At 36.8% G+C, this 13341-nt stretch overlaps 1 protein-coding gene and 1 non-coding gene across 8 annotated transcripts in view; both read left to right on the forward strand.

The window, feature by feature from the left end:
- Positions 1 to 13341, forward strand: part of LOC131063494 (uncharacterized) — a 101107-nt gene that overhangs the window by 69543 nt on the left and 18223 nt on the right. For 2 of the 7 annotated variants that reach the window (XM_057997330.1, XM_057997328.1), the window contains exon 7: positions 7811 to 7850. The exons of 1 other annotated variant lie outside the window; for it this stretch is intronic. In XM_057997330.1, coding sequence (XP_057853313.1) covers positions 7811 to 7850 — 40 coding nt within the window. Of the gene's footprint in view, positions 1 to 7810; positions 7851 to 8524; positions 8686 to 13341 lie in introns of those variants that run through there. 4 more of the 7 variants (XM_057997334.1, XM_057997333.1, XM_057997329.2 and 1 more) reach the window with 3 other exon arrangements.
- On the forward strand, positions 91 to 162 carry TRNAL-CAG (transfer RNA leucine (anticodon CAG)). Its single transcript has one exon. It is a non-coding gene; the product is annotated as a tRNA-Leu (tRNA).

Here is a 13341-nt window from a genome sequence, read left to right on the forward strand (position 1 = left end):
AGCCCCAAGCACACGAGAGGTGTGGCTTAAGGGGGGGTGTTGGTGTTGGAAATAAGCCACACCCGGACTGACGATGGACTGGTCCAAGAGGGACCAGTAGCTCAGTGGTAGAGCACTCCTGCAGCATATGGAAGGTCCTAGGTTCGAGTCCTAGCTGGTCCATGTCTCAACACTTATTCCTTAAGACCGAAAAGGGTTTGAAGGCCACTTGAAGACCCAAGGTTCATATAAGTAGGGTTTTTGTGCTTATGTTTTGTGCCCTAGCTGGGCAAGGTTGTAATCTGTGTCTACCTTATTCTAATCAGATCGGAGATTCTTTGTTGCTGGGTTTTTCCTCCAAGAGGGAGGTTTTCCCAGGGTATAGTTGTGTTGTGTATCCTTCTTACTGTGCATTTTTGTTTTTTGCTCATTAATTGTTAATCTGATCATTAAAAACTAACATAACTCTACCTTTATTTGTTTGTGGCTGCAAGCTTCTTGTTGTTGCTTAAATTTGACTTCTGCAAATTGGAGCTCTAGTCCTTAGGGAGGATTTATCATGGAGTACATGCATCATAAACACAGACTTAATATGTACTTGCAAGAACTCAAAACTTTCATTTAGACCAATTTATACAATTTTTGTTTAGGCTTTTTTCATCTTGTTAGCTTGCTTCTTGTTGCCATTGCCCATCTTTGTTGTGCTTCTCTCTTGTTGAGCATCATAGATTATATTTGTGCCAAATCCCGCTTCTTCAACAAGAAAAATATTGTTGATTTTTGCAACATATTATTTCTCTATCTTTTGCTGAGATTGATCAGATGTGGCATTATACTTGCAACCAGTCTCATCCTTGACATGAAATCCATGATCTCTACTGTATTTTGCATGGACCCTCATCATCAACTTAGGCCCTCCTTGTGGCATCAATCACCCTTCTGGATAGTCATCCTTGTGCGACATTTTTGACAGGCCTCTCAAATTTGGCAGCAGTCCTTTTGGAAAGGTTTTCTAATTTGGCAACAAGTTTAGTAGATTGACCATTTTGGTAGTGATTTTTGGTATACCCCAATTTTAGTTGCTTCTCCAAACTTGGTGGCATATTTGGCAGAAATATGATATTTGATAGGCCCTCCAAATCTAGCAACAATCTACTTTTATCTGGCCATCTGCTAAGTTTAGCAGTGATTTTGGTAGAAGTTGCTGACTTTGGTATAATCCAATAAGATTGGTTGAGTTTCAAAATTTAGAATTTGTGTATTACTTCAAATATAGAATCATGTCCTCTATGTTTTTGGTAGTCCTAATATGAAACCATGCTGATATCTTTTCAAGGTCTCTCCAGTACTGTCAGAGGTTGATACAATCTTGTATTTTGAATACTCCCCATCGAAACTTAACAAGTCCTACACTTTTGAACAAATTTCCTTAAATCCTTATATATTTGAGGCCAAAAGTAATGTTTACACACCAAAGCCACTATCTTATCAATACCAAAGTGTCCTGTTAATCCAGTACTATGTTTCTCCCTGATCAAGTTCTCTCTCACCGAACTCCTAGGAATGCACAATTGATTCCCCTTGAATAGCATGCCATCTGGAATGAAATATTCCAACCACGTTTGTCTATTACAACGGGCTCCCTACTTGCTTTTCAAGCTTTTGCAAAATCTAGGTAAATCTTCATATATGTGTTTGAGCTTTTCAAATCCCATCACTTCTATCCTCATTTATGTCAATAGGTTTCACCTCCTGCACAATGCATCTGCAACTTTGTTAGATTTGCGGCTTCCATGTTTCAACACAAATGTGTAACTTTGCATAAACTCTATCCATCTCATGTGTCTTTGATTCAACTTTCCTTGACTACTCAAATACTGTAAGGCTTGAAGGTCAGTGTACAACACACAAATTCTTTGGGTAGTAGATAATGTCTCCACTTCTTCAAGGTTTGGGTTAGGGCATAGAACTCCTGATCATAACTGAGTATCACTTCCTTTCATCATTCAACTTTTCACAGAACCAGCCTATTGGTCTTCCTTCTTGACTCAACACTACTCTCATTGCACTTCCATTAGCATCACAATCATCCTGAAATACTATGTCAAAATTAGGTAATTCTAACATTGACTGTTTTGTTACCTTTAGCTTGAGCAATTCAAAACTCTTATGTGCTCCTAACATCCACTAAATAATTAGGTAATGAGAATAGATACTTGATAATGATCTTGTTGATAGTGCTTGAATTTGTGCACATTTTCCACTCCCCATCTTTCTTTAGTGCTATGCTGCTGGTGCCACACATGGGCTTAAACTTTTTGTGATCAATCCTTTCCTTTGCAACTCCACTTGCTGGTTGAGCTCCGCATTTTCTGTTGGTGTCATCTTGTGTCACTTTGTTTTGTGGGCTGGCTCTTGGTATCAGATCCATCTGATGATTGATGCTTTGGATTGGTGGCAATACTTGGTACTCCAACAATTTAGCGACTTCCCTCTGCAAAGGTTCCTCTTCCTTCGCCATGGATATTTTGCTTTTTGGGTGTTGCACTTTCTTGGAATCAATTCAAAGCACATGTTCTCATGTCTTAGTCCATTTAATAATTTTCTCCCATCAACCAAACAAATTCTAGCACTACCACACACTTTACTTTTGCTCTCTTCTTCTAAGGTTATAAGGATATGCCTTTTTCCATTTGAGGTCATAGTGTAAGTATTCTTTCTCTCATAATGAATTGCGTTTTTGTCATACTGCCATGGTCTTCCCAATAATATATGACATACATCCATTGGCATAACATTACATAACACTTCATCATTGCATGATCCTATGTGAAATTTCACCTTCATCTTGAATTCATAAGATCCTATATGGGTTTGAATGTTTTATTCTTTTCAACTAAAGCTTATTCACCATTTCTTCAAAAACAAAATTGTCTGTACTACCACTATCAACGATAACTTTACAAAATTTACCTCCTGATTAGCATTTTGTTTTGAATAGACTTTTCCTTTGTGCCGACTCCTCAAGTATTTCTGTTTGCAAAAAAATCTCTCATTATCAATTATTCACCCTTCTCAGGTTTTCCTACTAAACTTGGTGATCCTATAGGGTCTTCCTTTGCATATGCTACCTTGCACTATTCTTTACCCTTTTGCAGCACTGCCTTGGTAGCATTCAAATGCCCTATGTCCTTCACCTCCACATTTGAAACAGGCCCCTTTGAATGGTCTTTTATTAAATCCTTTGTTAGTTCTCTAATATCTCTCATTGTGGTACATATTTTTGCTTCCTCTATCAATGTAGTAGCCACAGTTTGCGAGTTGTAGGGTAAATTTTTTTTTCTCCGCGAGTTTTTACAGGTTTAACTTGCAAATTTTTACATAGGAAAAACAAAGGTAAGAATGCTAATGCATGTAAAACATTGGTTTAAATGTGTTTTTTACACTTTTCTTTTGCTATAAAACCATGCATTTTCTTTTCGCACCCCCTTATCATTGGGGTTCTTCAGAATCTGCCAGCCCTTCCTCATGGTTTGAGTTGCCAATTTTTTGTTGAGTTGAAAATTTTGGGCTTGTTGAGTACTCTCCGAGTCCGAGTTTGCGAACTATGGCGGTAGCAACACCTGTCATTTCTCCCTTGCAAATTTTTGCTTCTTTCATTGTTGCGGTATGTGCTGTCTTCCTTATCATTCCCTGCATGTTCTTCCTTTGTCGCATTGTGGTTTACCTCTCTGGAATCTTCCTCTTCTACCGTTCTGCTTATGATCGAATCCTTTGTTCAACTTTTCCTCAAATTGCAGTGCAAAATGGTATGCTTCTTCCACCGTTGCCATCCTCACCAGGCTCAGTTCTTCTTGAATGCTTGTTTCGAGGCTGTTTGTGTACCACGCCACTTTCTCCTTGCTATTTTCAGTATGTTCAATTCTGATAATCATCTTATGGAATTCCTTAATGTAATCTTATGGAATTCCTTAATGTATTCTTTCACTAACATTTCCTTTTGCCTTAGGTTTTGCAATCTCTTCAAAAATTCAATCTTAGAATCAACAAGTATGAATTGATTTTTAAATTTTGTCACCATTCTATCAAACTTTATGATTCTTTCTTTTCCTTTCCAATTCCAATCTAACTGAACTTCCTTCCACCAAATAGTAGCATGTCCTTTTAGCTTGGTTTTGCAAACCTCACTCATTCAGAATCTTCAACTTTTTCATCCTCAAAGTATTCTTCCGTATCATTTATCCAATCAATCAATTCCTTAGGATTGAAATGGCTCGCATAGTTAGAAGTCTCAATTCTAGGTCTTTTACCTATCTTGGAAATAGCTTTCAACATTTTGACGATCTGATTCTTCCTCTTCTAAGGTTTTTTCATCCCCATCTATTGTTTGAGTTCCCAATTCATCATCATTTCTCTCGTCCTCATGTCTAGGCTTTAGACCTTTTTTCCTATCTTCTTCTGTAGCATCCATTTGGATCTTCATTGTCGTCATCATGTTTAGCATTTGTTCCATTCTTCCAGCAACATTGGCCATACCAGGCATCCTTCTGGATGGCATCTTTCGTTGGATTTGGTGCAACTGGATTTTGTTGGGGATTTAGCTACAAGGTTGCAGCTTTCTCATAGTTGGCACTCTAATGACAAACACCTGCAGGCTGCCTTGAGTTGAAGATCTGTTCACCATTGGATCTGCTGGAATGCCTTTCCAATGGATCAAAAACTTGCTCTGATACTACTTTATCCAGTCATGGATAGAGAGTCTAGAGAAAGGACTGTTCGACAGTGCAGCTTAGAGTCAACACAATGGAATTAACACAAAACCACAAGCAACCTATCATTGTTTAGAGAATGCTTACCATTGGCTCATTGGCTTGGCACATGCAGATTACAAATATAAACTGGCTTGCAGGATGCCACAGGCGTATAATAAGCTTACATGCAAAGATATGACAACTATGATCACTCTACTATAGTACTACTATCCTTCTAAGATTGGGTCTAGATTAGGTCTTTGATTAATTGCCCTCCAAATGAATTCTATTGGTGATTAAATAGTAGCTCCAAGCTTTAGGAATGATCTGCATTGGCCACAAGATGTTCCAAATTTTGATGTTTAGTGTAACATGTAGATCAGCCAAAATCCATTGGTGAAGTATTGGGTGTTGAAGAAACTTGATGTGGTTAAAACTAAAGGTCCCTTTGGTTCCATGTTTCCTTGAGGTATGTTGGGTGGAATGCCACAAGGTATGGAAAGGTTCCACAAACTTCGCTTGATGAACTATATGCAGACTGTCTTGTGCTGTGATCGTCTGACAGTGAGAACTTTGTGCACTTTGATCCAAAACTCCTAAGATCTGGATATGATGCTTGTGAGTTATTGCAGAACTCTAGTTCTCTGTCGTGAGCCATAATGAGATTTTTGGTGAAATGAGGTAGGTTTCTTTGGGATGCTTTTGCATCACTCGACTTTGATAAATTTGGAAAAAGATGTTTTAATGTAACATTGTTAGTACCAAACAATGTTTAAAGTTAAAAAATGGTGCTTCAAAACCTAAAAATTCTTAGTTGCCGGTATGCGTACGAGAACTTGGTACGTGGGCATAGGCAGTTTTCTTGCCCTTGGGTACGTGGGCACAGGCAACTTTCTTGCCCTTGGGTACGTGGAGTATGATACTTCATCATTGATCAATGCCAATGCCAAAATGGTAGTGATAAAGATAAATATTAAATGCTAATTGATAGTAAAATATGTAATATTTATCTTAACATTTAATAGTGATAATTTTAGTTGCCTAAGTTCTTGATTGTGGTCTCCACTTTCAGGCTCTCTCATTCCAATCAAATTTCTTATATGACAAGAGATGCCACTAATTTTTTATGTGAATAGTGGGTGTTTGGGAGTGGAGACCCTAATGGGTTTGAGGGGCAGCAATGATAAGCTGCACAAGGTGTTAGATGTGAGAAAAACCCAATGATAGAAGGGGTGCAGAGAAAAGAGAGCATAATGATCTTTGTATTGGGCAAAATGATGCTTTTAGGGTTTTTGGATGTTTAAGGTAGGTCAAAAAATGACTTTTTTTGTTACTTTTTGGTGCTCAGTGCCTTTGGGTATGCCTGCTACGTACCTTGGGCATACCCCTAGGCAAACCCGTACCCAGACGTACCTAGTACAGGTGTTGTTCCCCTGTACCTGGTAACATAATGAAAATTGCCCTACATGCTACAATAGTTAAAAAAAAATAGCATTTTTGCTAAAACATAAAATAAAATCAATGTAAAATGGTTTACATTTCAAATATAAACAAATAGAATTGATAATTGAAGCAAAATGATATTTTTTCATACCATAATTTGATAAATCTAACTAGTAAAAAAATCAGCATTTTTATTTTTACATTATAATATAGAATCAGTGTTAAAAGACATTAAACTGAATTCAATCCTTATAATGCATATGTTTAAATATATAAATCTAACATTTAGGAAAGAAATAAGGTTCTTGAAGTTGTTAGAAAAAAAGGGAATATAAAATCTGACCTGGAACTCTGAAAATTGCACAATTTGGCTCCTCAAATTACCTTTAAACTTGTTTAAATCACTCAAACAAATTTGCCAATGCTGTGTGAGCAAATTGCATGGGTTGGGCTTTCTTGAAAAGACAGTTTTTTGTGTTTTTATTGTGTTTTCGTTGCATTTCATGATTACCTTCAGGTCTTGTGTGTATAGTGAGACCTTGTGGTAGACTGGCCGAATACTTGGGTGAGTCTGCCTGGTAGACTTGCCAAGGAATTGGGCAAGTCTATGATTTGCAGCTCTGTGAGTTTTAATTGCATGGTCCTAAATGTGCACACTAGGCGGAAGTTACACTTCTTGACATTGCGTTAATCCTTGATAAATGATTCCACATATGGAGGGAGTTACGAAGTTGGCTACTTGACTTAAAATCTTGATACCCCTTGAGGAATGGCACCACATTTGGAGAGAGATGCACTTGGGAGTTAGATAATTGACTAGTTGACTAGAATCTTCTAGGTAGTTGCCATACTTTAAGAGGTTATAAAAAGAGGAGAGGAGAACAAGTTTGTGTTAGCTTCTTCATTTTTTTTGTAGATTGAAGCTGGGAGAAATTCTTGAAGATCCTTATGAAGGTTGAGAAATTGAAGGGCTTTACTACACCAAAGTTGCCAATTACAAATTCCTAATTTGGTGTTTGTTGTTTCGTAATAGGACTATTGTTCTAGATTTCAGTCATGGGAGTGTTGTGAGTTGTAATCTATTTTATGTCAGTTTTACTTGTGAGAATGCTGTTCGAATTCGTCAATGAAATCCTGATGTATTTGTTTTAAACTATTTTAACGAAATCAACACTTCCCTATATCGTGTTTGTTAATAAATTGCCCTTAAAAACTACAAATCCTAAGAATTTTATGAGTATCATTTCTTTTCTGATTTTACCAATCAATTGGTGAGTTGTGAGTGTTCTAAGTCTTACAAATCAGTAAATTATGATGTGAAAGAACCCAAACAATGGTGTAAAGTTTCACCTTGCAGGGATCTCCATTAGGAGTCTTGTTATGGCAATCTGAACTCTAGTTTCAAGACCTTTTGAATATGTCTCTTGTTTCCGTTTAGGGAGGGGTTTCAGACCCTGGATAGCCTTGTAATTGTGTGTTATTAAGTTTTTCTGCAAGGGAAAGGTCGTCATTCACCTGGCGCCCTACCCTTGACTACTTCTATGAGTGAATTAATATGTTTTCAATTTTTTATACATTTCTTCAGTAATGAATTTGAATTTGAATTTTCTATAGATTTTGATTTATAACTGTACCAGGTTTCTGCAGGGTCAAGAACTGTTCTGGCCATTGGACCAGGTATGTGTATGCACATATTCTCATCTCTCTTTGCCTATTTTGTATTATTATCTTTCATGAGTGGTGCAAATTTGGTACTAAAACATTGTGTAGGCACAATTTGCAAAGTATATGTGGTCCTTTTGCATTTCTTTCCTATGTCCTACTTGTGTAGGCTATATTGGAGCAGAACTGGAAAATTGAGTTGTATTGGTTAAAAGAAGCAATTTTGGATGTTTGTCATTACTGTTTTACAATCCTTAATCTTATTGGAAACCACTCCGTTTATAGAATTTGAATCAATATAATGAAAATGAAAGAAAATAATAAATATAGCAGAAAATAATGAAAATGAAACAAGTGAAATGAGGGATTTCCTATGTTAATCTGTTCATTTTTCATTATATCTGTGGGTGTATCCTCCTCCTCAGATAATGAAAATGTTTGGAAGACCCAATTATTTGGAAAACATAGGCCACTCTGCAATTTAATGCCGTTAGCTTTTATTACAATCTTCAAGTTAGTATAGCTTATCGTAATACATCATCAACATAAAATGTTTTCTTATTCTAACTTACTAGATTGAGAGAGGTAATAATGGCTTTGGAAAACTGTATTTGTAGTTCTCATGCTACTTGTAAGTAAATCTTTTATTTTTCTCATCATTTTCATTACTGACTTGAGGCATTAACCAGTTGTTGAACAAGATATATGTGCAGGTGAAACCTGTTGCTTCAATCACAAAAAGTAAATAGTTTTGGTGTAGCATATAGAGAATGGCTGTTAAGATGGATTTTTCTCAAGTCCATGTACATTCTTCTATTACGCACAAAGAAATCACAAACAAGTAGGGTAATTCCATGACTGAGTGTAATGGCATGTTATTGATGCAAATGACTTGAGTATAGAGTTTATGGTGATAATCCCTGTACATTGTTATATTAAGTACAAAGAAATCACAAACGAATAGCCAATTACATGACTGAATGTAATGGCATGTTATTGATGCAAATGATTAGAGTGTGGGGTTTACAGTGATAAAACATGACATATGGTAACCACATGATGATGATCATGTTTTGGAGGTTAAATTTTCACTCAAAAGTTTTTGTTCAGAGATCCATGGAGAGGTCTTGCCTTCTATTTTGGTCATCACAATGTTTTTTCCCAAGTCTCGAATCATTCACATCTATGTCATTCACGATCTTCCAAGTGGTCAAAACCACACAAACCTTCATGGCACATGCCATTTTCATATTTTATCACTTTGTTTTTTCGTAACCAAGTCCTTACTATTTTTGAAACATGGGAGTGATTTGGAATGAGACATAGATGCCTATTTATAAAGTTTTTGTGAGTTCTTAGGGTTTGGGTGGGGCCCATAGACCATTAGGATTAGGAATTGCAACACATAAATCAAACACATTTTTTAAGCTTTTACAGATATTGAATTTTTCATTTTCTTACAGTGGACACTTGGAAGTTTTAGGGACCATTAGGAGACTCTTGGGAGTTCTTTGGATGTTTTGGGGATGTCATGGAGTACCCAAGCTATCGCCGGACAAAGGGGATGTCCTTAAAACATCCTTCCTTGAAGGGGGCATCTCCGAAACATCCTTGGGTTGGTGGTAGAGATGGTGGGATGGTGGAGGCATGCTTCCCCTAAGACCTCGCATCTTGAAAATGTCATTATCCTAGGAACGTGATGGTAGTTTAACTTTAATTATTATTAAGGTGGAAACTTTATTAACCTTAGCCTTGACACTTTGTAATGTTCCCCCAAATAAAGAAATAAACCATGAAAATTAAGATGAAATGTTATTAATTATTTTTATATTAATACTCTAATCTGGGATTAATATAAATAATTAATATTGTTAATTTATATTGTTAATATTGTTAATGTAATTTGAATAAAGGTAGTTCGTAAAACTACTTCGCAAGGGAATAAAATGGCATAGCGTGAGATGTTTAAGCATGCCTGGAAGAAGAAATATATCCGTGTGTCAGGATCCGAACTATAGTAATTCCCCTTTCTTCAGTAACACTGGCCTATTGGTGGAGCCATGGCTGCGTAAGTAGTGTATTGGAGTCGTGCTGGTGTATTCTGTGGTGTTTAGTATTGACATGAGTCGCAAAGCATACCCGCGTATTTCTAATGCTCGTGCTGGGGTGTGAATGCCGGATGCAGAAAATAGGACAACATCAGCACTTCGTGTACCGTGGCGAGAAGACCCGATATCGGGCTTTCGCATGGAGTCGCAGATAACTCGCAGTAGCAATAACGGAGGGACAATATCAATCCGTGTAATATAATATGCACATATCCTATGTCCATAGCGGGGTGTTATTCTGAATGCAGTCGGGTATTCCGAATGAACCCTAAACGGAGTTCGCAATCTTCATAGAAGTTCCAGAAACCCGATATCGGGTGTGTTCATCAATGCGAACACTTACGCTGCACGTGAGACAGTGACTGGAGAAAGTCTACAGTGTTACCGGTGTGTAGCGGAAGATGTCCTAGGGGTGAACTGAAGGTGTCATTGCAGTGTTGCAACAGAGGGAGATTAACAGGTGTAACTGTTGTTCAGCGGAAGTGCCATTATCAGGGAGTAGCGGAAGTCCCGATGAATCCATGAAGAGCCACCGGTAACCAGCAGCATGAGAATGGCATCTCCAACTTAGTACGAGTATCAGGTGCATAATCACACATACTTATATATACTTACTGAATAATAAACGCTTGTTCTGTCAGTAAATGAAATATCAGCAAGGGAACTGAGATTGTATGAATGAGGAATATCACTGTTTGTACGTCATTTATTAACCTGTCAATAACTCATTGTCTAAGTTAAATAACAAACATGTTGCTGATGAACTGGAAATATATCCCATAGATAATTAAGGAATTTTACACACTTTGTAGGCACATCTGTTCTAGAGATCTGATGTCCATTGGAGAGTTGAGTTTGAATGCCTAAATCTGGGGGCAAATTTAATAAAATAGTAATTAATTATTGTGGGTAATTAAGTAAATTTATTTGGGCATACCAGCCTTAGTTCATGTTCAACTAGTAGTGAATTCCATGGGGTTCCTAGAGGACCTAAAGAAGTTTGTGGGTGGCACAAGAATGATCCTTGACCACTTGGGTTGCTAGTTAATTCATGTGCTTCATTGTTGATGAATATTAAACAAAATTCAATTAAATTTGTAAAATTAAAAAATCTTGTGTGTCTTAAGATTAGTTTAGGCGTATGATACACTTCATTTACTAATTAAATGGCACTATACTCTAAACACTTATTTTATGATCATACAAAATTTATAATCCAAATAAAGTTTCACAAGATGTTGTCATCTAAGGCCATTAATTAATAATATGCTGTGAATTGCATTCTACTAATTCCATAAATGTCAATAATTGCAACCATCGTATCAACAAAATTTCCTACCACCTCATAATAATGGTTGATCATTCCACAATTATTAATGCACATCAAGTATAAAGAGGGGAAGAGAGTAGGATAGAAGTAGCAAGATATTCACCATAACAAATCCTTTATGTGATTAATAGTATCAAAACACAAAACTGGTAACATCACACAATTATGTCATAACATACCATAGTTATAAAAAAACATCAAATATAGATAGAAAAAGTGTAAGATAGAGATAGAGAGATAAGGTATCAACCATAACAATCCTCCCTCAAGACCTGATGCATAGTTGAGGAAGTGATGAGCGTAGAGAAAATGGGGGTGGGTGCTAGATTCTCATTGCACCAGTCTATCAAATACAAACAAATCTCTCGCAAGATCTAGAATTATTGAGTGGTGCTAGCTTCCTTTGTGAAGTATTTAATGACCAAATTAGGGAATCTCTAGATGCATTATGCGAGGAATCGAAGATGAGTAGAAAGAATTACTTTGAAAAAGGGAGGGACACCTCTCTTGCTGCACTAGTAGTCATGGAGATTGGAGATACCATATTGTTGACCTAGACAATTAACTGTAAGCATTACTTTGGTCTCTAATTTCTAAATGCACGGATAATCGACCTTTTTCAACTTAATGCCAAAGTTTGATGTGTGCCTATTCAGCCAAAGTTGCTTGGGGAACGATGCCAACATTACCCCTTTAGAAAGTCACAATCCTTTGCATTCAGCAAGAATTGATCCTTAGTGGGATTTCGTGAGCCATTCAACTTCATCAATAATATCTATTTTCATGTAGTGTCTGCCTGATTAAAGGTGATCCCATGTTATGATATGCCTAGGCATATTTTGGATAAAGAGACCATTTGGGGCTAAGATCCTCTAGGACTCTCATAGATAATTTTACTAGAGTAAACTTAAAATCTACACATTTCCTTCACCATAGCTTAAGTATACACAAATGAGTAGTGCAATGGGCTTCTAGGTATGTCTTACATGATATGCTAGAGAAATGGATTTAAAATACCACAAACTTGCAAGAAATGCATTCTCTAAAGAATTATGCAATTAGAATTTTCAGATTGGATGTTACAATATTTTGGCTGTAATGTATCTGTTGATTGGTCAAATGGACATTATTAGTTTAGATGACAATTAGGTCCTATGAAATTTGGAAGAAGGAAACTATCATGAATTGGGTGGAGATCCTTTCTTTCTAATTGAAAATAGGATTAGTGTATACAAGATGGAAGTGGTGGATTTTACATGGCTTCTTGCCTTGTGGATTGCATATGCATAGTGGTCTATTAGGATGGCACATCGTTCCCAGCTTGAGACTCTATTTATGAGCCTATATATTTCTACATTCATGTGCTTTACAATCATATATTTGCATTTGAATATGTAGATATTTGTGATTGCTTCTTGGTTTCCATCTATACCTTGATATGTTTGTCAAAATTGATGGGTTGATGGAAGCTTCTTGGAAGCTTCTAAGATATGTTTCTAATTCTCTTCATAGTAGATGTAGCTTATCAATTTGTAATGAGGATTGTGGATGAGATTCTTTTTTGATAGCTAAAGGGAATCACATAGCCTAGTGGTCTGGATGTGCCTAGGGTTCTTAGACCTTGATGCCATCTAGGTCAACAAGGCAAGGCCCTTTTAGCCCACCTAGGTTGAAGAGGTGATGATCCCACCCTACTCCTTGCATTTTAGTCTAGAGTTGAACTTGGTTTGGCTGACATGCCACACACCTAGAGTGGTTGACCAAACCAACTGAAATGATCCTTGAGGCGAGGATGATATATTGATATATTTGTTTACAAAAAGGAGATATTATTAGCTAGGGAATGTGTATGTGTGTGTTTTGAAACTCCAATCTAGCAAGTTTCCTTAGAGAATAGGCATGAGCATCATCAAGTTGATGAAGTGTATGACAATGTTGTTAATGATGATAAAGACAATAGAAGTATAAAACAAAACAAGACTTAAAGGGGTAGGACTACAGTGCACAATATTTCCCATTACATGTCCTAAGCAATCAGCAATCATGCCACTCTCATAGTCAAGATTAA

Source organism: Cryptomeria japonica, chromosome 6 (assembly GCF_030272615.1).
Source record: "Cryptomeria japonica chromosome 6, Sugi_1.0, whole genome shotgun sequence".
Lineage (NCBI taxonomy): Eukaryota > Viridiplantae > Streptophyta > Pinopsida > Cupressales > Cupressaceae > Cryptomeria > Cryptomeria japonica.